The 26,703-nt window shown below is 49.4% G+C and overlaps 13 protein-coding genes across 13 annotated transcripts; 8 read left to right on the plus strand and 5 right to left on the minus strand.

The window, feature by feature from the left end:
- Nucleotides 1-1,210: 1,210 nt before the first annotated feature.
- On the plus strand, nucleotides 1,211-2,505 carry FTJAE_11919 (enolase-phosphatase e1; the record flags this gene model as incomplete). The annotated part of the gene is made up of 4 exons (XM_037344913.1): nucleotides 1,211-1,256; nucleotides 1,438-1,714; nucleotides 1,765-1,844; nucleotides 1,895-2,505. 4 exons carry the CDS (start codon nucleotides 1,211-1,213, stop codon nucleotides 2,503-2,505), a joined length of 1,014 nt encoding a protein of 337 aa, XP_037201021.1.
- A 441-nt stretch (nucleotides 2,506-2,946) lies between these two features.
- On the minus strand, nucleotides 2,947-3,822 carry FTJAE_11920 (uncharacterized protein; the record flags this gene model as incomplete). The annotated part of the gene is made up of 1 exon (XM_037344915.1): nucleotides 2,947-3,822. One exon carries the CDS (start codon nucleotides 3,820-3,822, stop codon nucleotides 2,947-2,949), a length of 876 nt encoding a protein of 291 aa, XP_037201022.1.
- Nucleotides 3,823-4,296: 474 nt separating this feature from the next.
- On the plus strand, nucleotides 4,297-5,283 carry FTJAE_11921 (60s ribosomal l25; the record flags this gene model as incomplete). The annotated part of the gene is made up of 5 exons (XM_037344916.1): nucleotides 4,297-4,315; nucleotides 4,674-4,735; nucleotides 4,796-4,927; nucleotides 4,986-5,077; nucleotides 5,127-5,283. 5 exons carry the CDS (start codon nucleotides 4,297-4,299, stop codon nucleotides 5,281-5,283), a joined length of 462 nt encoding a protein of 153 aa, XP_037201023.1.
- A 575-nt stretch (nucleotides 5,284-5,858) lies between these two features.
- FTJAE_11922 (mitochondrial import inner membrane translocase subunit TIM8) lies at nucleotides 5,859-6,200 on the minus strand (the record flags this gene model as incomplete). Its single annotated transcript, XM_037344917.1, has 1 exon — nucleotides 5,859-6,200. One exon carries the CDS (start codon nucleotides 6,198-6,200, stop codon nucleotides 5,859-5,861), a length of 342 nt encoding a protein of 113 aa, XP_037201024.1.
- A 522-nt stretch (nucleotides 6,201-6,722) lies between these two features.
- Nucleotides 6,723-8,644, minus strand: FTJAE_11923 (divalent cation transporter (aluminum resistance ALR1); the record flags this gene model as incomplete). The annotated part of the gene is made up of 2 exons (XM_037344918.1): nucleotides 6,723-7,308; nucleotides 7,359-8,644. The coding sequence occupies 2 exons, from the start codon at nucleotides 8,642-8,644 to the stop codon at nucleotides 6,723-6,725; spliced, it is 1,872 nt and encodes a 623-aa protein (XP_037201025.1).
- A 1,439-nt stretch (nucleotides 8,645-10,083) lies between these two features.
- FTJAE_11924 (RING-box 1) lies at nucleotides 10,084-11,400 on the minus strand (the record flags this gene model as incomplete). The annotated part of the gene is made up of 5 exons (XM_037344919.1): nucleotides 10,084-10,213; nucleotides 10,393-10,607; nucleotides 11,035-11,105; nucleotides 11,163-11,241; nucleotides 11,302-11,400. 5 exons carry the CDS (start codon nucleotides 11,398-11,400, stop codon nucleotides 10,084-10,086), a joined length of 594 nt encoding a protein of 197 aa, XP_037201026.1.
- Nucleotides 11,401-12,711: 1,311 nt separating this feature from the next.
- FTJAE_11925 (proteophosphoglycan 5) lies at nucleotides 12,712-13,872 on the plus strand (the record flags this gene model as incomplete). Its single annotated transcript, XM_037344920.1, has 1 exon — nucleotides 12,712-13,872. One exon carries the CDS (start codon nucleotides 12,712-12,714, stop codon nucleotides 13,870-13,872), a length of 1,161 nt encoding a protein of 386 aa, XP_037201027.1.
- Nucleotides 13,873-15,360: 1,488 nt separating this feature from the next.
- On the plus strand, nucleotides 15,361-17,412 carry FTJAE_11926 (xaa-Pro aminopeptidase; the record flags this gene model as incomplete). Its single annotated transcript, XM_037344921.1, has 4 exons — nucleotides 15,361-15,436; nucleotides 15,496-16,588; nucleotides 16,674-16,935; nucleotides 16,984-17,412. 4 exons carry the CDS (start codon nucleotides 15,361-15,363, stop codon nucleotides 17,410-17,412), a joined length of 1,860 nt encoding a protein of 619 aa, XP_037201028.1.
- Nucleotides 17,413-18,495: 1,083 nt separating this feature from the next.
- Nucleotides 18,496-18,903, minus strand: FTJAE_11927 (histone 3; the record flags this gene model as incomplete). The annotated part of the gene is made up of 2 exons (XM_037344922.1): nucleotides 18,496-18,711; nucleotides 18,769-18,903. 2 exons carry the CDS (start codon nucleotides 18,901-18,903, stop codon nucleotides 18,496-18,498), a joined length of 351 nt encoding a protein of 116 aa, XP_037201029.1.
- A 792-nt stretch (nucleotides 18,904-19,695) lies between these two features.
- FTJAE_11928 (F-LANa) lies at nucleotides 19,696-20,506 on the plus strand (the record flags this gene model as incomplete). Its single annotated transcript, XM_037344923.1, has 2 exons — nucleotides 19,696-19,872; nucleotides 19,952-20,506. 2 exons carry the CDS (start codon nucleotides 19,696-19,698, stop codon nucleotides 20,504-20,506), a joined length of 732 nt encoding a protein of 243 aa, XP_037201030.1.
- A 679-nt stretch (nucleotides 20,507-21,185) lies between these two features.
- FTJAE_11929 (1 2-dihydroxy-3-keto-5-methylthiopentene dioxygenase) lies at nucleotides 21,186-21,935 on the plus strand (the record flags this gene model as incomplete). Its single annotated transcript, XM_037344924.1, has 4 exons — nucleotides 21,186-21,215; nucleotides 21,266-21,637; nucleotides 21,689-21,800; nucleotides 21,856-21,935. 4 exons carry the CDS (start codon nucleotides 21,186-21,188, stop codon nucleotides 21,933-21,935), a joined length of 594 nt encoding a protein of 197 aa, XP_037201031.1.
- Nucleotides 21,936-22,945: 1,010 nt separating this feature from the next.
- On the plus strand, nucleotides 22,946-24,065 carry FTJAE_11930 (ketoreductase; the record flags this gene model as incomplete). The annotated part of the gene is made up of 2 exons (XM_037344926.1): nucleotides 22,946-23,068; nucleotides 23,142-24,065. 2 exons carry the CDS (start codon nucleotides 22,946-22,948, stop codon nucleotides 24,063-24,065), a joined length of 1,047 nt encoding a protein of 348 aa, XP_037201032.1.
- A 682-nt stretch (nucleotides 24,066-24,747) lies between these two features.
- FTJAE_11931 (GDP-mannose transporter) lies at nucleotides 24,748-26,079 on the plus strand (the record flags this gene model as incomplete). The annotated part of the gene is made up of 4 exons (XM_037344927.1): nucleotides 24,748-24,867; nucleotides 25,108-25,159; nucleotides 25,212-25,592; nucleotides 25,643-26,079. 4 exons carry the CDS (start codon nucleotides 24,748-24,750, stop codon nucleotides 26,077-26,079), a joined length of 990 nt encoding a protein of 329 aa, XP_037201033.1.
- Nucleotides 26,080-26,703: the final 624 nt, after the last annotated feature.

Genomic DNA, 26,703 nt, shown 5'->3' on the forward strand with positions numbered 1-26,703 from the left:
TGAGAGTTGCAGCTCTTGTCCAGGGTAGCTACAGTACAGTCGGTCATGGGATTGAATTGAAGCTCCAGCAAATTGTGACCCATAAGCTGGAAGTGAGGTGATGGGTCAGACCCTTCATTCATCATCAAGTGGCTGGACGACAGAGTGACATGTGCAGCGGTAGGAGGGGCCGCCTAATCACAAGTACCATCACCGGATCCCCATCTACTATAAGGCCAAGAATTCGAGACTCCACCAAATATGGTGAGAGAAAAAAGGGTCCTGCTGTGACTGCGGGCAACACACATTTCTTTTCTTTCACCGTTGCCAGGGGCTGTCTCACTGCTGCGTTCCGGAAGCTGCATGAACTGGCCAATTCAGCTCGGGAACAGCAGGGGATCTGTTAAAAGCTCCGTATCGAGCTGCAGCTTGGGTTGCTTCGCCTCGGGACCACAGCCTGCAGTGACACGGGGTTTGGCGACAGCCGGCATAGACTAGACTCTATAGACGTGTTCTGTACGATCCTTGAATACGAAAAGATCTAGTTCACGACCTGTGACAGATGAACTGCCAGTTGTCATTTTCGTCAACAGGTTTCTAATTAGAGATCCATCGTAGCCCTCAGAGCATATCCAATTCCCTCGGATCTGGCCGCCGACCCCTGTAACACAGCCAAGTCCTTCTATCCAGCTCCTTCACAGCAGACCTCTTCGCTGTCCTCCTTACCCTGCAGTCAGGAAATACTAACACGCCATTGGTCGGTTCACCTCGATCCAACCAACCTCACCTCTTGACCGCCTTTCCTCTAATGCTCACATGGCTGCAAACCAACCCTCCATTCGCATTAGATTCGATCTACTATTGCATCTCAATCAACCCACGTTCCCAGCTGCATCAAGCTTAACACGGATACCTCGTCCAGGATCCTAAACCTCCAAGGAAATCACCTCACCAAAAGGCGCCAAGCTAGATAGCGGCCCGCTCTGGAATCCAGGAACAAGGACCTTCTGCTGCCACCGCCGATATTGGTTTTTTTCACGGACGCACGCTCTCTTCCTCACACTTCAAGATCGTAGCAGGGATCCTGAATCGGAATTGGTGTCTGACAGAATTTTCTTGTCTTCTCTTCTTTCTTCCTTTCGGTCTAATTCACCCGTTTCATCTCTCATATTGGACGTGTCAATATTCAGGCTTGACCGCTTTCTTACGAAAAAAATAACTCCTTTTCACGATGACGCTCAACCTCAATGACTTCGACGTTCTAGTATTTGACATTGGTAAGATTAAACTGGCTCCACAGTTGCTGCTGGCGACTGCGTGCGTGTTTTGTTGACTGCGAGGACTGTTTTGGAATGAGTTGTCATTCATTATATTGGCATATGTTTTGTACCTTACTATACACTCGCGCTTTGCTTGGATATCATACACTCAGAATAGCCATAATAACACATGTTACAGAAGGAACCGTTTGTCCCATCTCCTTTGTCAAAGATGTTCTCGTGAGTCGTCCCGTTTTCTTGCTTGTCTCACTTCGCAACCGTTCCGATTTTACTCTCCTTACCCATGTACCACCTCCGTCCGTCCCCCTTACCGCCTCCGGGCCCGGACCTCCGTGTGGATTCCACCAAATTTCGTCCCAGCCTCCTCTTCCGGACGTCCTCCGTCCAGCTGCCGGCGTTTGTACCCAGATCCCGGGTGTCCACGCTGCCGAACCAAGTTCTGCCAAGTTGCGCAAGTCTCGGGCGCGTGCAGCTGAAAATTTCAAGCCGAGCACTTCTTTCCCAGCCCCTTTGCACTCTTCACCGACTTTACCCATTTCGTGATGGCATGCACGATGTCGACAACACTGCAGCCTGCTGACCAAGGTCTGTTCGTTGTCATTAGTTTCCATATGCACTCGAGGCACTTCCCAAAGTGTTGGATCAAGAGTGGGATAGCCCAGAGTTCGCAAAGTACCGCGATGCCTTTCCCGAAGAGTATCGCAACTCGCGCTCTGACTTTGAAGCGCACGTCCGCGACCTCGTGAAGCGTGATGTCAAGATCGCCTATCTCAAGTCGCTCCAGGGTTACCTGTGGCTGCAAGGCTACAAGTCGGGTAACATCGTGGCGCCCCTCTTCCCAGATGTTGAGCCCTTCTTCAACGAGGCCACCCAGGCTGGAAAGAAGATCATCATCTACTCGTCCGGCTCAGTCCCCGCGCAGAAGTTGCTCTTTTCACATACCAACTCCGCCAAATCAGATATGACGCCTCTTATCGCAGACTACTTTGATACCACTAATGCGGGGCCCAAAACCGAGGTTGATAGCTACACGAAGATCATTTCTGAGCACCGGGAGCACAAGGACGTCAACCGATGGCTTTTCCTGAGCGACAATATTAACGAGGTCAAAGCTGCTGTCGGGGCTGGCATGCGCAGTCTGCCCGTTGTTCGTCCTGGTAATGCGCCCTTGCCGCCAGACGAACCTCTGTCCAAGCTCGCCATTACCGAGTTCAAGCACTCAGAGGTCGCTTCTTTGGGAGTATGATAGACGACTGCAGGAAAAGGTCGCTCAGGGTGTGGGGAAATGACAATCGTCGAATAGCGTGGGACCTTTGTGCGGAGATGCAAGAGTGGTAGCTCGCTAGGGAATTCTAGTCCCCTCAAAAACGAAGACCACCGTCCAGCTGATCTTGTCTACTGGTGATCTGGTGTCCCCAAGCTGCATAAGTGTCACCATGCACCTTATCAGTCGTGCGACGTGGTAAGTTGCAGATAGTCGATCCAGACGATACAGCACAGTACGGGCTCTCCAAGAACTGTGTAGATAGGATCCTCTTATCGAGACTTAAACATTCGTACCGTGTCAGCTAGTTAATTGTCGCGTGCTCAAAACTCCATATGTTTTGCCGTGTTGACAGCTTGTTGGGCAGTTCCGCATATGCAGCTCGTCGAGGCCCCACGCGTTGTCGTGTCTCCCCTCATCGTTTCAGTTTGAATGACTCGTCGAAGCTTTGAGCGTCATGACAAAATTGTTCCGTGTCCGTCCTGGATTGACTTCCTTCTTGGTAAAATCCGGCCGCTTCTCGGAGACGGTCCCGATCCTCTTCCAAAGAGTATATGCCAATTTCTGAGTCATCTTGGTCTTGGCGCATGCATAGCCGAGAATCGTCATCAACTCGTCGAAGCGAGTTTCTGTAAAGTATCGTGAGTTGTCAACACAGCTACGAGGTAGAACCACAAAAAGGCAGGGAAAGGGTTCGTCAGAACCAGTTGCTGGTTCAGCTGCAGGTCGAAGAAAGGAGAGAGTCCGAAGAAGCATCTGTCCACGCCCCTCGGCCTCGGGCACGAAGTTGAGCACTAGACTCAGAGAGATGATGTCGAACACCTCAGAATCGTCTTTGGGCAGGGGTCGCTCCATAAAATCTTGCTTTGTGATGCCTGGCTCCTGGCTGTTGAGATCGATATGCTTCATAGTAAAGATCCCGCTTGTCGAGCATGCGTTACGAGTACTCAATGCCCCAACCTCCAGCATATGAAACGGCTGAGCGCGCTTCTTGAGCTCTGCCACAGGGAGCCATTCCAGAAGTATTCTTGACGTGTCGCCTCCTCTATCGAGACTCTGACCTTGCAAACTGGCCTTCTGATAGTGGTCAAGACCACCCAGCTTGGCAATCTCTGAGGCGATGCGGGTTTCGGTGACCGTGTCGCCCTTGGCTGCAGCTTGCCGACGTTGTTTCTCCAGTTGGTGATGAGTGTTGATGAGACTCCTGCTGGCTTTCCTAGACATTGACCGTGAGGACTTGGCAGTTGGCGGGCGGCCACTCGAAAGGCTCTTCAGCCTTGTTTGCTTCTTGGAAACCATTTTATGAGTGCAATAAGAATGGCCCTTGTGTGTTGACCTCTTGACCCCTTAATGCATCGAAATCTGAAATGATTTTCATGTTAGTCTCGGTAAAGAGAAGGGCGATATTGAAACTCACCGATTCTCAAATAGTGCAACTCCTCAGGGGAGACCCAGCAGATTACAACGAGCTATAAGGCTTGGAAGAGCATTTTGATTCCTATTAATCGATCGAACTGCCTAAAAATTCCGCGTAATTGAGTGCAACATTCATTCTCTCGATGACTTTTTGCAATTGGCTTACCTAAGGCATATAGATTGATCTAAGCCTCAACCAATCACATCATGTAGAGGAATGGGGCCACATCTGCCCTAATTTCGAAAAATCACAAAAATAAATAGATTTTATTTCAGCGAACCTGTTTGTGAACCTTTGACCACTCCGACGACAACCAGCACACCCGACATTCTTGTGCCCTCGACAACACCGACGCAATGGCCGCCAACAAGAAAGGTACGACATGATATGAAACAACAAAGAGGGAAGAGAAGAAAGGGAAAAAGAAGAAAACTGGACGGGCGAGAGCGAAATTGAGCAAGAATTTGAACGACGATGTTATGGCGACTCTCGAGAGATCAAATCACTGTATCGCCTCGATGCAACTACATCAATTGCAACAACTGCTATGACCGATCGGCTTTGCTTCGACGTTATTGTCTCTTTCGCTTCGACACTGCCGGCCTTTCGACTCGATCCATCTTCTGATTCTCCTCTTCGGCTCTCACCCTCCGAGTTCATACTCTACTGCATCATGCTACAGCAGATTTTGCGAGTTCTGAATAAGAGCGAATGCTGATGCTTTCAATAACAGTTCAGCCTAAGGGCAAGGGTAACAAGAAGGCCCAGGATGCCGCCAAGGCCGCTCTCAAGGGCGTAAGTTAGAAACATTTTACCGCAGTCAACCGTCCTAATATGCTAACCCAATGTCAATAGTCCAACTCCCACAAGAAGGTCAAGGCCCGCTTCAGCACCTCCTTCCACCGCCCCAAGACCCTGATCACCTCGCGAGCCCCCAAGTACCCTCGCCGATCTATCCCTCACCAGCCTCGTCTGGATGAGCACAAGGTTAGTCTCACCTGGAGTGAGATATGTTGGGGAAACGATTGTATTAACCACACTCTAGATCATTGTCCACCCTCTCAACACTGAGAGCGCCATGAAGAAGATGGAGGAGAATAACACCCTCGTCTTCATTGTCGACATCAAGAGCAACAAGTCAGTATATCCAAGAACAATATCAGAGTAAAATCTAACCTCAATACAGGGCCCAGATCAAGCTTGCTCTCAAGAAGCTCTACGACATTGACTGTGTCAAGGTCAACACCCTTATCCGCCCTGACGGTACCAAGAAGGCCTACGCCCGCCTGACCCCTGATGTCGATGCTCTCGACATTGCTGCCAACAAGCTCTCTCTCGTCTAAAAATACCACCGGGCTTGTGGGTTTCTGGCTTCTCTGGCGTGTCTTTGGGTTGGTTTTTGGCCTGCTGAAAATGCAAGGCATGGGCATCGGAATAGGCGTAAAAAGAACTTCTCGTTGAGAGTGCAAATGATCATGAATTCAATACCACCCGGGACACGGCTCCGCTTAGTCGTCCAAGATGCTGGCTTGATATGATTTGAGTGATAATACGTGAATGTGATTTGTAGTTAGGAGCCATAAGTTTCCTTTGCGTTGTCTGTTTCCAACCACTTTTGGGGAATAGTTCGTGGAAATTACGGCGACATCTAAACATGAACAATAGGCCAGTCAAGTCAAGACAAGGCATAGCCATTTTAGATGAACCTTTCCCAAACAATCATGGTTGAGATATGTTTTTTTCTAAACCGTTCGTGATGTACATAGCCCAATGGCCAGTCTCTTTGACCAACAGAGGCCCAGTCGTCCGTCGTGGCCACAACCTGAATTTTCCACTTTGACCACGGCCCGTCTATTCATACAAAAAATCTCGTAAGACATAGTTGAAATAACATTATTTCCATACTGAAATCAGCTTCTTAGTTGCGCATGCCGTTGAGGTGCTTCATCGTAAGGTAGTTGACGTCAAGAAATCGCTCGACACAGTTGGCAAGACATGTCTCCTCGGACTTGTCGAGCTTGGGGTTCTTTATGTTGCCAGGAACACACTTGGTCCAGCACATTTGGGTCAAGCTGTGTGTTTCTAGAGACATTTCGTCAGCAATCCTGTATTGTATTGCGTCTTCCTCGGTGTTGTACGTACGGGCTTGGATCTGGGAGCGCTGCTGCTCATTGGCGAGGAACTGGCGAAGCTCGAGGCGATCCTTGTCGTTGAGCTTCTCGAGATCGGCGTTATCGATGGACAATTGTTGAGCGCTCATTTTGGCGGTTGTGGAGAGGTTGGTCGTGATTGGCGTGGGGTTGAAGTTGGTTTGTTGTAGTGTAGATTCTGCTCACAAGTTCAAGATTTTTGATGATGCGCAACTGTCTAATCAGCTGACCAATAATGGGCCACGGATAGGTTCGCAGTCCCACTCTCAACTTTCACCAAGAGAAACAAGCTGGTTTGATTTGTATGACAGTTACTGCCTGTCGTGTAAATTACTCAAAGAATGAGTTATAATCCGATGCATTACAATTACTAGGTATACTGAGAGTCCTTTCACCACCACATACAGTTCAAGACAGACGATCCAGCGCCATGAAGCTCTCTATAACAGTATCTAATGTATAAATACCAACAAGTAGTCATAATACCGCTCTAAAACAATTCTCACAGAATAACTCTAGCCAGAATATGCCACCGAGTAACACCCTTCTATACTGGAAAAGAAACAATGGTAACGACCGACAGGGTTCTCAGAACCAACATGCGCATCTAACATCCACATGCATCGCTTTCGCTAGATGTAACGCTTCCAACGGGCCAAGGCCATGAAAATGATGCACAGGAAAACCATGAAACTAATGATACTGAAGAAAGGAGCCAAGTTGTTTGCAGCAACGGTTGCGAACGGAACTGGCACGTTCATTCCAAACACACCACTGACCAAGTTAAGGGGGACCAGGATCGAGGCCAAGAAAGTGATTTTGCTCAGAACCTCGTTGGTGTGCGTTCCTTGCGCGATGCTGTTGATGGAAACCGTAGCAAGATAATTGCTGTGTGCGCGAGACAGAATCTTTTCGAAGTGTCCCAAGTTGGTGGCCATGGTCACAACGTGATCCTGGATGTCACCAAGATACATGCCGATGTCCATCCTTGGCGTGACCTTGTAGTTCTCATTGCATCGCTTCGTGAAACCACGGAGAACATCTGCTTTGCCACCGAGGAGGCGAAGCAGAGCCAGACAATTCTTGCGAACCCGGCCAATGCGACGAAGGAATGAGTTAGAATCATCCTCACGCATGACGAACACTTCATCTTCAATAGCATCCGCTTCAAGCTCAATCTGGCGAATGACAGGTCCGAAGGAATCAACAATGTCGTCACTGTGAACAATTAGTATGTCTCTACAAGTCGTGTTCACAGATAAACTTACATCAAAGCATAGCAGATCCAGTCGCTGCTGAGAGAGACATAATCCTTGAGAGCAGTGATTCGCTTACGAACTTGGGCCGCGTGCGAGTTGGGCTCAAAGCTGAAGCTCAGTGTGCCCTCGCGGAACACGATGACATAGGTGTTGAAGGGCTCATACTCAATGCCATCAGGCTCCTGAACAACTGAAAAGGAACGAAAACAGGCAAAGTAGTACGACGGGAAGAGTTCAATCTTCTCGCGAGCTTCCTGAGTGATGATATCCTCAATTGTCAGGGGATGGATTCCAAAAGCTTTGCAGATGCTCTGAACCTCCTCCTTGGAAGCCGCATTGACGTTGAGCCACCAGACACCATCTTCGTCTTCATCAGGAAGCTCGAAAAGTCCTCGAAGATCTTCTCCTGGGAGAACCAGATCACCAAAATCGGCTGCGTGGATAGTTGACTCCCATGCCGAAGAGAAGAAACTGAACCGGTTAGGGTCGACAGGCGCAGGCTGCTTTTCAGCAATTGACCCCTCGGCATGAGTCTGCACTGTCTGGTTCGTCTTCTCACGGGTCATTGAGTCATCCGAGACCGGTTCCAGGATATCACCATCAACAGTGACCATCCGCTGAAGGCGGGATTCATTCTGCTGAGTTCGCATATCCTCAAAGCTCTGCTTCTCGGCAGCGGCAGCGTTGCGCTCTGCCGCTCGCTCTGCGGCGCGTTCAGCTGCCTGCTCATTGATGAAGTTCTCAAGGTAGTCAAAGTCAATATACAGGTGGTCCTTGTGATAGCTCTCCTTGACAGGGAAGCAGACATCCTCCTCTGCAGTTGTGTTGGTTGAGAGGCTAGCAGCATCATTGTCGATGGTGCGAGGCTTGCTTCGGTAGCTGCGCTTGCTTGAGATAGACATGGCTCGACTAGCTACATCTTCGATATCAGGCTTGTTGGGTTCCGAGAACGACATGTCCCGCTCTCGACGGCGAGCCTGGGCGAACGCCTTGACCGAGTTAGGTGGCGAGACAGATCGATCCGTGGAATCCACAGTAGGTCGGCGACTGCGACGAGCAGTGGGTGAAAAGTCACCTACTTCCTCATCGATGATGGCCTCCTCGAAATCGCGAACTACAATCGCAGGAGGGGCGGGGGGCTCAGGTTCGAGCTGCCGGGCACCATACAGACTGTCGAATGTGCCACGGCGAGGGCGCTCAACTCGAGTTGAACCCGACTGGTGGCGGTGATCATCGAGCTCCGGGACGGGAGTATCGTACCCAGACTGGGCAGCGGATTCTTCGTGGTCTGACATTTTGGTGTTCAGCTAGGTTTGTAGCTTGATATTGACTATATTGGCTTTAACGATGGCCGTGTAGAATAGATGGATATGTCTCGAGGAGGGCGGAAGGTGTATTACGGACTCGGTATTAGAATCCCATAGCTTGTTGTTGTTCCAATCAGGGTCGTCTGATATAGGCGTTTATAGACGTCGCACCCGGCGCGGCATGGGCGCGCCGAGTTGGTGTTTGTTCAAAACTGAGCTCTGCTCGGCGGTTGTCGCCAATGGCTGCTGGTTGTTAAGAGTAGATATGTACTGGCTCAAGACGAATAACGGGTAATGCGATCTAAAGACCAGTTACGGGGGCTTCTTGTTTACCCCGCTGTAGACCCAGAAGCTGGGACCGAAGAGCGAAGGGAGGGAAACGTTTGAGAAGGCGAGTTGAGCCAACTTGAAAACTGTTATGGGATAATGGCGAGACGCCGATACTGGATGATGGCGTAGATGAAGCGGCTGCTCGGGGATGCCAACAGGATTGAAGGCAATTGAAATATATGAGAAGCCGGCTAAGATTCGATAGAGGAGGCTTCGCGATAAAGTACTCGGTTGGCGCAAGTGGATTTCGATCTCAGGAGTTGAATCAGGCTGATTTATTTGTAGTAACCAGAATTTGTTTTGGGCCTTGGCAGGGAATAAAGGCAGGGTGACGATGCTAGGGCCTATCGTCTGAGGGAACTAAGGTCAAGGGCCAATTTCGATACTGGCACGGTTAGCCAGACGAGAAATTTTCTCGTTGCTGGACAGAACAAAGACCCGGTTAATAGTGCACGGCCAAAACAAACATGAGTGAATAAGAAAACAAGTAATGTTGGGTACAAAAGGAGGTCTTAGTGTCGAGAGCGACGATGTCAGGGTGAAGTTGGGTTAAAGAGGAGTTTGAGGAACTTAATATACTATAAGTGGGAACCGAAGGGCTAGGAAGAAAAAAATTGTCTTTTGGTGGTATCAAGTGTCGGGTACCGAATCGCCGTGTGCTATCAGAAGCAAAAAATAGGTCATCCAGGATGACTCGTTGGTTCTTACAGGCCAGACAAGACGGGGAGAGGCCGCCACTTTTCCTCTCTTGGGACACTTGCTTCTGCAGAATGAGCTTGGCCTGGACCATCGGTGTCCGTGTCCGTGTTAGATATCAGGCTTGTCCTTGGTCAGGCCTAGTTTAGAACCTAGGAACTCCCTGTTGTGCCTGTCCGGCTTTGAGAGCCGATTCGCCACTGTCAGGTGGTGTAGGGTAAGTTATCAGGAACCTCGATCATCTCAGCTGATTGACCAGCAGAATGACTGATTCCCCAGAGCACCACTGCGTTAATCCCAGCAAATAACTTCAAACGCTGTCCTTTTGGCAGAGGAGCAAGTGCACCTGGAGAATCAGATCACTGTTTGATCATCAGGATATTACTCACACTTATTCATGGTTACGGCATCTTGGTCCTCATTCGCTTAGACATCGAATCTTCTCCAGCCCGCAAAAGCTTGTTTACCGAAAGCGGACTAGTCCATGAGCCTTCTAACAGCCAGGTGTCGAGACCAATTCCGAACTTGACACTATTGGCGATCGCATTCACATTCGATCTCAATCCGACGGAACAACATCTCCAGACACAGTACAAACACACGACGAATACTCCCATCCGACCATCGTCCATTATGGCTGAACAAGCCCTTGATCAGATCCGAGACCTCGTCGATGGCCAAATTGTACATGATCCCGCCCGTCGATTTACCTGATCAACAGCTGACTGAAGCTCCACTGTAGGACTTTGAAGGACAGAAGCTGGCCGAGCTCCTTGCTACAGTTCTCCTTGTCATTTCTGGCGTACGTCTTCTTCCCCTCCAAGTCATTCCTGATAACTCGCTGGGCTGTTTCGCTGATGATTATAACTAGCTGATCTCCTTCGTTGTCGGCTACATCCTCCAAGATATCAAGCTCGCGGTCTACCTAGGTCTAGGAGGCACGGCGTTAACCTTCCTCGTCGTGGTGCCGGCCTGGCCCTTTTACAACAAACATCCAGTCAAGTGGCTCCCAGCGGGGTACGCATACGATCTTGCAAGCAAAGGAAATCAATAGATTGTGTACGGTGTACTGGGCCTCCCTGTGTCATGACCTCTGCAGCCCCTCGAGGCTGATTATGACACCCAAATAATACTGTTTCCTTGCAGATGTCTTGTTCTTTTCTTCATAATCCATCACATTCGGACATCGACTGCATTCTCTTTATCGGCCGTACTTCTGGAACTCCCAGTCCCTATTGTCCAATGGGCAAACAGATCGGGCCTTGAGCCATCTCGAAATGCAGTGAAAGTGGAACGCATGCTGTCTCTGTTAGCCGAATGACACGAAAAGAAAGGGTGCGCAGCAGTCTTACGTTGCATATTCCCCAGGCCACGGTGCATTCTTCGCTTGTAGCGGATGCTTGGTTTGCCTGGCATTCGATGCCTGATGATTTGTGAGCACTCTGTGATATACATCCAATAAGAATCCGAGTAAACATACATAGATCCATGATATGGTTTCGGCAGATAGCACAGTTGTCAACAACGATGTCCCATGCCCAGAGAGCGACCGCATTCCACTGTTCGTCTTCGGTCAGCATGACTCTGGGAGGCTCACAACTGGCAAGTCAGTACAGTACCTTCTTGACCTCGAATTTCTTCTTTCCCTCGACACTCTTGCTGCCGGAGGCCTCGCCCTTCTTAGCGACGGGCGCATCGCTCATCTCAACGTCGGCCATGTTTCGCACTCGGCTGGTCAACCCGGAAGACCACGCTAGGGTTGGTTTCGTTGACGGATATCAAGGTACACTGGTTTGCTAGAAGCAGTCAGAATTATCCATATGCCGTTAATCTTCAAGGACGGGAAATGGGACATGTCCCGCGCGGTTTCGGGTTGAAGATAAGGAGACGTACGGATATTGGTTGCTCAATAGATCAATATCTCTAGAGTTGTGAATGCTTGTAATTGTCAGCAATATGAAGAGGATAAACAAAAACCTCGGGCACGATTTTCTTTTGAAAGAAAATGTACCTTGATGGTGCAGCCGCGAGCAAGGCGAGGGTACTCACAGTGAATTTGGTTCCTAGCAAGTGATGATGCGGCTCTGAACGTCTGCTCTAAAGGCTTCGGATGCTGCAGAGCTCCTCTAGGTAGGCGGGCAGGCAGCTGGAGGAGTTCAAGCCTTAGGTCACACCTAATTCAGGCTGCGTCCGGCGGGAGAGTGGCGGGGCGGGGTTGATCACAGAGGTCCTATCGCTTATCAGTCGTGATGGACTTCCATTCGCTAGAAACGAAACATAAGCCTTACGCACATGATATACTTTTGTTTAAATGCTCTAGTTTTGTATCTTTTAGTTTAAGTTTTGAAAGTATTTTGAAACATCTGACTCAATTGGAGTATATGAGTCAAATGAGTCAAATAATAAGGTTCTCTTGCTCAAAAGCAAGGCTGTGAGATGCGACATCCGCTTCAGGCGCTGAAGCTAAACGCTGGCCTGACCCACTCTTTGTGCTGGCAACGCCTAGAATCCGCCCGCGTCATTGCTTGGACCGGGCACACCCAAGGTATGCTTTGCGCTTAACTTAACGTGAGAGGACTGACCTGACTGACTCTTATTAACCCAGACGCTTCCGCCCTTCACTTCTTTTGTTGTTCCCCCTCATTACTTGATCTTGAATCATCCACATCACACTTTCTCCTACAGTACAGCCATGGTCAGATTAGTCGACTCTCTCTTCACCAGAATAATAACTGCTTTATGCTCAATCGTAACACCTGCCTCGATTTTATATTCTCTTTCATACACCCCACCACCATCTTAATCCGGCCCGATCTTTCTTTTGGAGTCCTCTTTGGTCCTGTCGCATAGCCAGATACCAACGAACGCCTCAATCAATTAATCAACCAGCTAGCCAGCTGCACATCAAACAACTACGGGACATCGCATATTCGACTCGACTGTTGTCTAGTCTCAGCCTTAGCCTCAGCCGACTCTCATCCTGTGTCTTCCCCTGTGTTTGATCGATTCAACCTGTTACCACAGACGAAATGAGTGAGACCCCATCTCAGCCTACAACCACTCCCGCCCGCCGTCGTAACGGTCGCGGCAATGGCCGTCCTGCTGCTCAGAAGGCTTATGCCTCGGAGAATGACGTCGCCTCAATTGATCCTGCACGTTACGATCGCGCTCCACGAACTCCTCAGAAGGGAGCTGGTACCGATTCTCCTCATGCGCAGCTGAGCCATACCAATTCGAAACAGCGACCTAGGAATGCAAACAATAATAACAATAACATGAGCAACAAACACCGCGGGAAGAATGGTCCTCACTCACCTGAGTCTGCTCGGCCTGGTCGTCACACTCCACCTCATCCATCTTCATCTATGAAGTCGGTCTCTGCCTTTGCCGGAGCCACTTTCCATGCATCTCCTGCGCCATCTGCCTTGCCTCTCCCTAGTTTTGTCTCTCGTTCGGTAACCGAGTCGCCTAGCGTCAGCAAGACATCTCGAGACATCCTACAGGAACCCTCGCCACCTACCGATACCGAAGCGCCCACTCCTTTGCGCCAGAGTGCATCAGGTGTCCAGGAATCTCCGCTTGATTTCATGTTTCGTGCCCACCGTCAAGAGAAGGAACGTCAACGCAGCGAAAGCACTAGCAGCTTCCGCCCTTCAGGCCTCGTCACTCAATCACCCTCTGCCCAGTCTCCCTTTGGGCACAGTAGCATCCCAAAGCCTGCAACTCTCCCTCAGACAGCCCGCACCCAAACACGCTTCCAGTCTGGTGGTATCGACAGTGTTGAACTGGACGGGACTCCAGGTCGTCCCATGGGCCCGGCGTTTTCGACACCTTATCAAGAGCGCATCAAGGCTGCTCGCTCTAACTCTGCTCGGTCTCCTGCTGATCTATCCGCCACCCAGCCGAAACCCAACGCTGTACCTGAAGATCCTACTGAGGCCCTAAAGAAATTCCTATTTATCGGAAACGGAACAAATGTCTCTCAATCTGCCCCTACTGGATTTGCACCTGCACCTGCACCCGCACCCCCTGCTCAACACTACAACTATGCCAGGAGTGGTCCTAGTGTCCCAGCTCCTTGCGATGGCCGCTCAAACAACCTCCAAGCTATGGAAAACGATCTTCGGCGTATTCTCAAGCTGGACTTGAGCACTGGATCGCCAGGAGCGGACCAGCGTTTGTTCTCATAAGAATTGGTGTCATGGAGTCATCATTCGTTTGGCGTTTTTACTGCAACTCTTCTGCATAGCTTTTTAACTGCCATCAATTCCCAGGCGGCATCAACGGAACGTGATATTTGGCGGGACGGTTTTCATTGTCTAGGGGTTAAGGTATAGCGGCATTGTGTCTAAGTTCTGGCGTTATCAGAGAGAGGATTGAAGATATATTGAACGGACGAATGGTCTGACAACAGATGATGGGGTCATAACTTGACTTATACAGTCGAATCAAACAGAGGCACCTCTGATCTAGAGACAGATTGATCTCGCCGTATCTATGGCGCCTGTATCAAAATGGAACAGCCTTGATCGCATGGGGTTTGGCGAAGGAGAAGAGAGAATTCCCTCCTGTTTCTTTGGAACGTATATCATACGCGAGATTAGACTTAAATACAAATTTGACCGTTGATTCAACTTTGTTGATTCAGCGCATCAATTGATTCTTGACGTTGGAAGAGTGGATGACTTGGGCATATCCAAGGAATACGTAAATGCAACACCCTCAAGGAACTGAAACAGATCGAAGTAGTGAGGCCAAGCTCTCATACATAGATACTATTTCCTGTGTCTAGCTGTTCCTAGATCCATCGCCTGGCACATTTGCGTGGAACATATCCCCTAACTAGGTACTTAGTAGCGCCAACACATTAATAGGATGAACTGAATGCCTTCAAAGTCTGGGGTGCGGCTTGCTTCGGGGTAGCGGTCATTCCAAAGATCCGCTCCTGCCCCGCCATTCATCCCACGCTTGCATGCTTGCCCGCACTCATGGAGGAAGGTGCCAGGGTGGGTACATACTTGATTGACACCAATGGAACACCTCACTCAGGCTTCCTGCTCTCGTGACGAGAAACTCATCAACCTTTGATTTCATAGCTCGATTCTCTGCAACTGAGAATAGCTTCATCAGTGCCGTTTCTTCTTCTTCGTGGGTGGTTGTGTTCGCGGCATTTTCTCCCTGTGCAGCATCAATTCAACTTGTACTATCAAGGTAAGTGAGCCAACAAACCAACAAAAGATCGTCCAAAGCATGCAACTTATCTGGGTCATGACTCCATCCCCAAGCCCCTCATTAGCTGTCCTTCTCGTAATTACGCTTCCCCATGATACTCAAATCTCACTTTTGTGTGAATACTTTCAGTCTCTGCTGAAATGTCCTTCTGAGTTCTCAGATTGTTCTCATCATATCTCACCAGCCACGCTTCAAGAATCAAGATATCTCTTGCCACTGACCCTGTACTGACTCTTATCTGCGAAGACCTTGAGACCTGAGCTCCCAGTTCGCTCTATTGCTTATCTCCAAGCCTTGAGTGTATTTATCCCCGTTCGAGGTGTCTTGTTGCCTGCGTCTGATTGTCAATGCTTTTTCAGACTGCGACTTCACTCCTCCGTTCAGCTCCACGACGATTAGCCGCAGCTTCACGCCTATCCTCTCGCCGTTGGGCCTCATCTGAAAATATGACCAAGCTCGACACTACCTCCAGGCTCAATCGCCTGAGAGGCTTGATGAAGGAGCGCAATGTTCAGATTTACAGTGAGACTTCATGATCTACACATGCTATTCACTGCTGCAGTACTAACAATGGCTTCTAGTTGTCCCTTCTGAGGATAGCCACTCGTCTGAATATATCGCAGATTGTGATGCCAGACGTGCTTATATCTCTGGGTTCACTGGTTCTGCTGGATGTGCTGTTGTTACACTCGAGTCTGCTGCTCTTGCTACTGACGGCCGTTACTTCAACCAGGCCACATCTCAACTCGATAGCAACTGGACACTTCTGAAACAAGGCCTCCAAGACGTTCCTACGTGGCAAGACTGGTCTGCAGAGCAGTCTTCTGGTGGAAAGAATGTTGGCGTTGACCCAACACTCATCTCCGGTTCAACTGCTAAGAACCTTGCTGAGAAAATCCGAAAGAATGGCGGAGCTGAGCTTGTACCTGTTGATGGAAATCTTGTTGATCTGGTATGGGGAGATGAGCGTCCTTCTCGTCCCTCGGAACAAGTAATCATTCAGCCTGACGAGCTTGCAGGAGAGTCTGTCCTGAACAAGCTCACCAAGGTCCGCCAGGAGCTGGAAAAGAAGCACTCCCCTGGCTTTTTAGTGTCCATGCTGGATGAGATCGCCTGGCTGTTCAATTTGCGCGGTAACGACATCCCTTACAACCCCGTTTTCTTCGCGTATGCTACTGTCACCCCTGATGCTGCTAAGCTGTACATCGACGAAGCCAAGCTGGACGACAAGTGCCGCTCGCACCTCACCTCGAACAAAGTCGACATCAAGCCATACGAAGCTATCTTCGACGACGCCCAGGTACTGCACGCCGCTCATGCTGCAAAGAGCAAGTCTGGCGACAAGGTTCCTACTGGCAACTTCCTCATTTCCAACAAAGGCTCATGGGCACTTAAGCGTGCTCTGGGAGGAGACTCTTCGGTCGATGAAATCAGGAGTCTAATTGGCGATGCCAAGGCCATTAAGACTGAGGCAGAATTAAAGGGTATGAGGGATTGTCATGTGAGAGATGGCGCTGCACTCATACAGTATTTTGCCTGGCTTGAGGATCAGCTTGTAAACAAGAAGGCCACGCTTGATGAAGTGCAAGCGGCCGACAAACTTGAAGAGCTTCGAAAAGTAAAGAAGGACTTTGTTGGACTCTCATTCCCCACCATCTCCTCTACCGGCGCAAAGTAAGTTCGATTCACAGCGACACGAGAGATATTCATGATACTTGACCATTGAGCGTTGTAAATTGCCACTAACCATTGGATACAGCGCTGCAATCATTCACTACGGCCCTGAGCGTGGCAACTGTGCCACCATTGACCCTGAAGCTATCTACCTTTGCGATTCAGGAGCACAATACCGCGATGGTACCACGGACACCACTCGTACCTTGCACTTTGGAAAGCCTACAGAAGCAGAGAGGGAGGCGTACACTTTAGTTTTGAAAGGCCACATCTCTTTGGATCAAGCCATTTTCCCCAAGGGAACCACAGGCTTCGCACTCGATAGTCTGGCAAGACAACATCTTTGGGTACGTTATTAGTGGCAACTCGTAAAGTGTGAACTCTAATAAGACTAGAAAAATGGGTTGGACTACAGACATGGTACCGGACACGGAGTTGGTTCATTCCTGAATGTCCATGAAGGACCCATTGGTATCGGCACACGTGTCCAGTATGCTGAAGTAGCACTGGCTCCAGGAAACGTGCTTTCAAACGAGCCCGGCTATTACGAAGATGGCAAGTACGGCATCCGAATAGAAAACATGGTCCTCGTCAAGGAAGTCAAAACCAAGCACTCCTTTGGTGACAAGCCGTTCTTGGGCTTCGAGTACGTGACGCTTGTGCCGTACTGCCGGAACCTGATCGACACAACGCTACTCACGTCTGAAGAGAAGGAGTGGCTCAACACTTACAACGCAAAGGTTCTGGAGAAGACGCAAGAATATTTCGAGGGAGACGACGTGACATTGGCCTGGCTCAAGAGGGAGACCCAGCACGTTGAGTGAAGTAACGGAAAGGGCCTGAGCAATACTATAGACGTACGAAGGTAGCTAGGATGAATGTTACAAGAAACGACGCAGTGAACAGTGGCCTTTCCTTGCTCTTGTTCCATACCGAGCTGTTCTTCAAGACCTTCTCGATGCCAAGAGTCCGAGGAATATCCAAACCCCAGCGAGATGCAACCTTTATATGTGAGCCGGCGTTGGGAGAGCCTATTGGTAGAAGGTGACTTACATGGATGGAAAAGGCAATTAATCCAGTGAGAAGTGCAAGGGTGCGGGAAAAGAGTGCTACTACAACGCCGATTCCAAATCCTTGAGACAGACCGTGAGCTTAGATTTATATGACACAAGGTAAGGATGACCAACCAGCAACACTTCCACTAGAAAGCTGACGAACCGTATCAGGCGAAACATCGAGAGGACGTCGGCGTGAAGGAGGTCCTGTAGCAAGTGTCGGGGCATCACAACGAATGACGGGTCGAGTTGCAATGAAAGCTCCTACGCAAGTCGCGGGGGCAATGCCTCGGCTCATGGCCCGGAAGGCTACTCGAGAGTTGAAGGCTCGATACATGTTCATGGGAATAGCTCGTTTTGAGAATGATAGAGCCAATTGGTGATATGTAATTGGGAAAGGAAAGTTTTGAGTGTAGGTCGAGAGCTAGAGGGAGCTCGAATCTTCTGAATTGCTTATTACGTCAGTGACAGTCTAACAGTCATGAGCTCTCAGCCAATGACTGCTCAGCGTGGGGAGAACAAAGAATATCCAGCTCCCTTGAACATGACACAAAGAGTTAGTTGGTGGTACCTCGGTAACAAATTTGAGCATGACAATTGATTGACCGCAAATATTACATTTACAGAAAAGGGCTCTTTCTGCCAGCTTCGGGTGTCGAAGCCAAAGAAACCCTCAAAGTGGTAAGTAGGAAGAAAGCAAAGTAAATCAGCCAACCCACAAGGCCAGCAGGTATATCTCGAAGCGCCCCGACGCCGCCCATAATCCCAAAACCAAAGTCTCGTGAGTAACCATCCAGATCCTTGACTCTTTTTTGATTTGTTTTTCACATGTTGTTTCCGAAAATCCCTTCTCTAACCCAGTCCACCCCAGATACCGCGTATCCTCCTTGCTAGTTGAATATCCTTTTGCATGATTGTGACACGCTTGGCGTGAATTGCGCATAGATTGGTATCTTCGAACAGATGCACCATATAAGCTTCAGCAGCTTCTTGCAGTGCCATGATGGCTTGACTCTGCCAGCGCAAGCCTTCGTCTCGTGGGCGCATCGTCAAAGCGATTTCTCGAACCTGTTGACCTAGTGTTAGTTTCCAATTAAGTTAGATATGAGGCGTCGAGTAACTGACAAGGCGCGCGAATGGGAGCTTTCGGAGGAGCAGTTTCGTGCCACTTTGATAATGTCGAATTTCGCGAAGAGCGACTGTGCCGGGACGGTATCGACGTTTTGCGCGAACGGGAACAGGATCGCCAGCTAGTGACATTGTAAGTAAAAAAGCTAATAGGACAAGTCTGGGTCTCTGGAAATTCGTACCTTGGACGTCACTCGGCCGCGACTTGCCCGCGCCGGAAGCTTTAGATTTCCTGGGAGGCATTGAAAGGAGCGTGAAGAAAGAACAAAGAGTTTTACAGCAAAGACAGTAACATGCGGAAAATGAGTGAAGCAAATGCCTTGCACAAAACGCTCGAGTTCGATCAATGCAATTCTCGTTAAAAGGAGGTTGTAGGAGAGAAGCGAGAGTGAGTGTTGGTGGTGGAATCGCAAGGTGGGAAGGACCACCGCGATTATGGGGAGCGTGCCCGTGTGAGCGAGCAAGCGCGCCTTCCCCCAGCCCCGCGATTTTATTTAATTGATTTCCAGCCACTTTGTCGCGAACCTGATTGATGCACGGCCACACATCCGCACCGCCACATTCTACAGAAACATGAGCTGGCCAAGCGAGGTACGTATTCCCGGACGGAATGGTGGGGGTCCTGAACACACCTTAGGTACCTAAGGTAGTTACCTGTACCCGTCAGTCTCTCAACGTGGCTCGTCCTATTCCGTCATCTTCCAGTTCAACAACAAAACTTTCCATGCTTAGACTTTCACAGCAGAGTCGTTGGTGCTGACTGATACTAAACTCAATCTCTACTCCTTCCGTTCTATGAAATAGATCCATTACTCGTCTACCTAGACTACTTGTTCATATAGAGCCAAACTCCGATCATCGCTCGCTTGGCTGTTCCCGCTCAGCTACAGCATCACCGAAGGAAGATATTCCAATCAGCATATCATGGATCAGGTCATGGATGGAGGCCGGCTACCTCTTGAACAATGGTTCTGGGAGATGCCAACATGCACTCGTTGGTGGACAACCGCTACCATTCTGACTAGTGCCCTGGTACAATGTCAGATGGTCACTCCTTTCCAACTATTCTACAGCTTTCGCGCGGTATTCGTGAAATCACAGGTTCGTATTCTTCCTAGCAATTTGTTTGTATGACAGACATTTGAGATGCGAACGCTTACTGACGTTGCATCTCCTACAGTACTGGCGACTCTTGACGACGTTTCTCTACTTTGGCCCCTTCTCGCTCGATCTACTGTTCCACGTCTACTTCCTTCAGCGTTATGCGCGCCTGCTAGAGGAGTCATCCGGTCGATCGCCTGCTCATTTCTCGTGGTTACTACTTTATTCAATGGCCTCCTTGATCGCTCTGTCGCCCCTTGTTTCCATGCCATTCCTCGGCCATCCGCTCTCCTCTACGCTGGTCTACATATGGTCCCGGCGTAACCCAGAGACTAGACTGAGCTTCCTCGGCTTGCTTGTGTTCACCGCGCCTTATTTGCCCTGGGTTTTGATGGGTTTCAGCCTTGTACTGCACGGCACTATCCCTAAGGATGAAATCATGGGTGTCGTTATTGGACATGTTTGGTATTTCTTTTCTGACGTTTACCCGCCCCTGCACAACGGCTCGCGCCCCCTTGACCCTCCTAACTGGTGGAGGCGTCTGTTTGAGGCGCGACCTCGAGTTGATGCGGATGATAGTACAAACGACATTATGGTTGCTGGGGCTCGAGAAGCTGCGCCCCGAGAGCTTTAAAGGGCCAAGGGCAGAGAAGACATTCGTTTCAGCAAGAAATGATAGAGCTATTACGCTCAATATTTGCTATGGATTGGCGTTCAGGATTGGTATGTTTTGGAAGCATGGCACCGGACAGATGTATTGCCGATAGCGTTGACTTACTATGGCGTTGTCAGATTGGAATGAACAATAGCCTTTGAGCGTCTGGTAAAACTGGTGGTCGGTCATTTGTGGTTTACATGAGTAGGTTGGCATCATGATGCTGTCTCATGATATGAGAGTAAATTTGTATCAGTGCAAGAAAGCGCTAGTACCGTTCGTCCACTGTAGTTCGGGTGGACACCAAATAAGACACAAGTCCAACATACCTTAGCCTCTGGATTGTATACGAGCTGGTCCATTGAGGGCCTGGCCTATGAAGGCGTGTGTGCTTGTGATGTCAGCGCTGCAGGGACCTTAACCTTTTGCGTTTTGGTGTAGCGCTGATGCGCTGACGTCGCTAGCCTTCGCCGGACATTCCATGGTAGACCCCGCCGCCATGGAACCTTTGGGACACTGTAAAATGTGCTTGGGACCCCGGCAATCTCAAAGCTTCAAAAAGAGCTTCCACCCGCTGACACTTTTGCTTTTGCAATACCTTTACTGTACTTTTGTCTTTACCGAAGAACCTCTATATTCGTCGAACAACTCAACAGCCATGCGAGCTTACTTCTATGATGGCCTTCCCGTGCGTATAACCTCTCTTTGCAGAAGGGTCCAACTAACAAAAAATCACAGGGCGACCAGCGCCTCCCTCACAACTCGGGCATGCCCGTCAGTGTTGACGACCTCATGAACATCGGTGTCTACTACTACCATCTCCCTGAGCTCGAGTCCGTCGACAACCTTGCCAAGGAGCGTGGCTACAAGAACCGCGACGAGATCACTGTCTCTCCCCAAGCCATGGGCGACATCTACGAAACCAAGGTCAAGTCCTTCTTCGCCGAGCACCTGCACGAGGACGAGGAGATTCGATACATCCGTGGTGGCCGTGGATACTTTGACGTCCGAAGCAAGGATGACGACTGGGTGCGCGTGCTGCTCGAGAAGGATGACCTTCTTATCCTACCTCCTGGCATTTACCACCGCTTCACTACTGATGAGAGCAACGTGAGTCAACAGAAGTACTCTACTGCATACCAAAAAGGCTGACGATTACAGTATGTTCACGCCATGAGACTGTTCAAGGAGGACCCCAAGTGGACGCCTCTGAACCGAGGCCCCGATGTCGACAAGAACGAGCACCGACAGGAATACGTGAAGCAGTTCCTGGGTGAGCCCAACCAGTAAGAGGCCCACGTGGGAGTGAAGACAGTATTTGATAGTAGTGGAGGGTGCTAAGTACCAGGAGAACGTCCGAATTACCAGTCCAACTGAAGAACCGTCAAACATGAACATCGTCGCTTGAAGCTGTGACGGAAGAGTATAGGGTTGACGTGATCGGGGAGCTGTTTTACGTCATTTTGCATGGCCTGTCTGTTCTGTTGCAGACCACAAACATACGACTTGTGAGCGGTTTTGTGAGATGTGAACTGAAAACAACTCAGTCGCAAATTGGTGGCAGTCTGAATAAGCAAGTCGATTGTCAATCGTTTACATATGATATTTAGGATCTATTTCTGAGGGGATGAGTTAGCGGGAGTTTGGAGAAATCCGGTTCCATATAGCATAAAATATATCATATTTATTCATCTTTGTTCCAGACTGAAGCTTTTATTTAAGTGCCAGTAAGATCCTACAACACTTGCAGTGCATATCTATTCTATGTGAGGGTCGCAACTTTTTTTACGACTGAGCGCATCATACGGTCAGCAAAGAATACCGCTCATAGCATTGGCTCCAGCGTATTTCATGGATCGTTGCGGGGCGTGTAAGTGGAAGTATCTTGCAGTAGTCAGAGCATGCATGCGGAAAAGACGTAGTTTCTTAAGATCTTGTTAGTTGCTCCTCGACGAATCAAACCTTGAAATGTCTTGAAATCAAGCTTGAGGGCATCTAGAACACTTTCAAGATACTTTGAGCGACCAATCTGGACTAGGCAAGCTTTGGTGCGAAAGCATGAACTGGATATCCAAGCATAACATGCATGGATTCATTCTCGAAGAGCATAATTTACAATCAAGATAAAGATTTGATACTTCTCGTCATGCCTTAATTCTCAGCCAGATTAAGTTCTAGGCGACAAGTTCAGTCAACATGTAGAGGTTGACCATAAAGAATGGAAAGGCATTACGATTACGATGAGCACTGATACGTACAGTTTTGGACCCCGCCGGAGCATAACACGAGACCCTGGAGTTTTATGGTTTACAGCTTTCAAAGTAAACCTTCTCTTCAATTCAGCCAAAAACAACAACAACAAACTTGAATAGCGGGAATCTACAGCTCAATTGGAGATACCAAGACTCAACGCAAACGATGGATACCCGAACCGAAGTCTCAGATGTTACTGAGGCATCATCGAGGCCGCGAATAGCGCAGCTTCCTGCGAGCTGTGATCCTCCACAGCCCAACACCCCAGTGAAGCAGTTAGTCTGGGTGGTATGATTCATCTCCTGCACAGCACAGCGCTCTTTTATTCGTTCGATATGCTCACCGTTGGATGCACATACAGATCTTTGGAGGTACGGGTCAGATGGGGCACTCCCTGGTCAAATGTGCACTTTCACATGGAGATTTGGTAACGTCGGTTGGTCGCGTATTCGAGACAAGTCTTAAAGACATGGAGAATATCCATGAGAACTGTCTCGGCGCCTTGTGCGACGTCCGCGCTCGCGAATCTGTGAATCGTGTCATCGAGCGTACGCTCCAGCGCTTTGGCCGGATCGATATTGTCGTCAATTGCTCTGGCTACGGTGTCATAGGCGCCTGCGAGGACCAGGATGAGCATGACATACGCAACCAGTTCGAGACCAACTTCATGGGCACGCTTCACATTATTCACGCTACGCTGCCGTACTTCCGCCGGCAGAATGCAGGTCGCTATCTCATCTTCAGCTCAACGTCTGGCGCTTTGGGCGTCCCTGGCCTGGGCCCCTACTGCGCGACCAAATATGCGGTGGAGGGCCTAATTGAGGCCATGCTCTATGAGACGGATGCCTTCAACATCAAAGCTACACTCATCGAGCCGGGTCATGTGAGGCCGGAAGAACCAGAGATGCAAGATACGTCGCTTCCAACGTCCTGGGGTCATTTTCTTGTGAAGCCACCGAGCGAGACATACGGGCATCCAACATCACCAGCGCTACATGCACGGAGGATTGTTCAGTGGCTCGGTGACAAGTATCGACCCACGAGCGCTATCAAGTGCGCTGAACTCGTATGGCAACTCGGACACTGCTCGTACCCGCCGCTACGATTGTTATTGGGAAGCTATGCAATTGAGAGCATTCGCGATCGCATGCGGTCTGTGACAGAAGAGTTGGAGGATTGGAAGCATCTCAACTTTCCAGCCGGGCCGGACGACGACAGAGAAGCTGGAGAAGAGACAACAGCAGCAGCACCTGAAACCAACGAGGCTGCTGCGTCTGCTTCTTGATACTTGAGATGAACATCGTCGTTAGTTATTGGGTTACTGTGCTAAGGCACTTCTGAGGCACAGGCGCAATTGGATTTCTCGTACCGGGTGGAGTGACTATTAAACGCTAATTCTATGATACAGTGCGTACAACACAAATTCTTTTACGAGCTTACTACACACGCACTTATTATTACTGGACCCTGAAAGGAGATGCCGTGTGATCGATACGGATCTGGACCGAAAAAGGGCTGAACATTTTACTCTCGTACTCTCTCTCTTATTCTCTACGGGTTAACTTACATTCCATTCAACACCATAAAGTTTACCCCTGTCCTTCTGGATGACTCAGCAGGAACGCGCCCCAAATCCATCCAAGTCAAGTTCCATTTGCTCCACGTCTCCCTTTGAGCCCCTCGACCCTGTGGCTCGTACCTCGTACTTTCTTTTACAGGGCCCTCAATTTAAAGGGAGAAAAGATTCCAACGGGGGTTAAAGGGCTGAACACTTTGTCCAACGCGCTGTCATTTCCTCCTCTTACACGATTTGGGCCCACGAGAGCACCCAACGTTAGAACGAATCGATCATACAGCGTCTCATTTCGAATCTTCGACACCGAAACCCGGTACTTCCGTCGCATCCCAGCGCTGATCCCGACGTTTTACTCCCACGACTGTTTCGTTTCGTTTCATCCGCTGCCATAATGACCGATAAGAAGAACGAGGACTATGTTGTCCAGATGGGCAATGACAACTATGATAAGAATGAGAAGCCTTCTTTCCAGGCGCGATCACCACCTCCCGCAGCGTACGGCTCAAGTCCAGTCAGTGGACTTGAACAATTGGAAAAGAGCCCGCCCTTGTCTATCTTGGCGTATTGTTTGTCTTCGATCAGTATGACTGTTGTCAACAAGTATGTCGTGTCGGGTAGTTTCTGGAACCTCAACTTCTTCTACTTAACTGTCCAGGCAAGGAAATCTCCATGACGAGGCATTGTACCCGTTTTCTGACATTGGACCCTGTAGGCTGTCGTGTGTATTGGCGCAATCACTCTGTGCAAACAGCTGGGCTTGATCAAGGTTCTTGCCCCCTTCGACTCTGATCGAGCAAGAAAATGTACGTTCTTGAGGCTCAAGTTATAACCGTCTAATAGCTAACACGAAAAAAGGGTTCCCTATCTCTCTTCTCCTCGTCGGCATGATTTACACCAGCACAAAGTCGCTTCAGTTCCTATCCGTCCCCGTTTATACGATCTTCAAGAACTTGACCATTATTGTCATCGCATACGGCGAGGTCCTTTGGTTCGGTGGCAGTGTTACCCCTCTGGCCCTGCTCTCTTTCGGCCTCATGGTGCTGAGCTCCATTGTCGCAGCTTGGGCAGACATCCAAAGTGCTATCAACGGTGACTTTGGTACTGCCGACTCAGCAGCAGCTGTCTCTACGCTCAACGCCGGTTATGCCTGGATGGGAATGAACGTTTTCTGCAGTGCCGCCTACGTGCTCGGTATGCGCAAGGTCATCAAGAAGATGAACTTTAAGGACTGGGATAGTGAGTCATGCGCTGTCGGTGTGAAAGTTTCTGTTGCTAACATTGTGTAGCCATGTACTACAACAATCTCCTCACGATCCCCGTTCTAGTTGTCTGCTCGCTTCTTACAGAGGACTGGTCCGCCTACAATTTCTCTCGCAACTTCCCCGAGGATACCCGTAACAAGATCATTATCGGCATGATCTACTCTGGCCTTGCAGCTATCTTTATCTCATACTGCTCTGCTTGGTGTATCCGCGTCACCTCCTCGACAACATATTCTATGGTTGGAGCCCTGAACAAGCTTCCTATCGCAATCAGCGGTCTGGTCTTCTTCTCAGCCCCAGTCACTTTCGGCAGTGTGTCTGCCATCTTCCTCGGCTTTATCAGCGGTCTGGTCTATGCCTGGTCCCGCGTACGACAATCGATGTCCTCTGGAGGATCGTTGCCTACGGTGCGACCTACGATGAGCGCGAGCGCCAAGAGCAACCGCGATGCCAACTCTTAGATGATACGATACAAGGCGCAACTTTAGACGTTAGGCTGTTGTGCATGGCGTTGATGATGTGGATAAACATGGCTCCTGCGAATCAAGGGATAAAAAGGCCCTGGGTAACTTATAGAACCCGGGCTAGGGTTTTTTGGGTGCGTAAATTATTGTAATGAGCACGACGGTGACTTATTTTCGAGTAAGAATAGACAAAGGAGTTTCGGATAGGGGTTACTGTTTGCTGAATGCATTATTCTTTGGAGTCCGAATCTTGCAATGGACTGAACTCAGTCATGATGGACACGTTGGTGATTACGCCAGTTGACAGACAACGTCCATTAACTTAAGTCGATACTGCCCTATACCAAGGCTCTATATAAGCACGCTTCTGTCTCATTGGCACATAATACTTACAAAGGCCAAGGCTCATGATCAACCTCAAAAGGTCATGTCTACCTAGTTTTAGAGATCGACACGTGAAGTGCCCCACGTGGGTCCCTAGGACGTCACTCTCTAGACTCTCTAGGTACCGAATGTCCAAGCTTTTTTTTGCTTCTTCTCCAAAATGTTGGGGGAATCTTGTCTTCCACTCTATTCTAGATAAAGCAAGGGATAGCAATGACGTCCCTCACTCTTTGATCA

Source organism: Fusarium tjaetaba (assembly GCF_013396195.1).
Source record: "Fusarium tjaetaba strain NRRL 66243 chromosome Unknown NRRL66243_c0000307, whole genome shotgun sequence".
NCBI classification, from domain to species: domain Eukaryota; kingdom Fungi; phylum Ascomycota; class Sordariomycetes; order Hypocreales; family Nectriaceae; genus Fusarium; species Fusarium tjaetaba.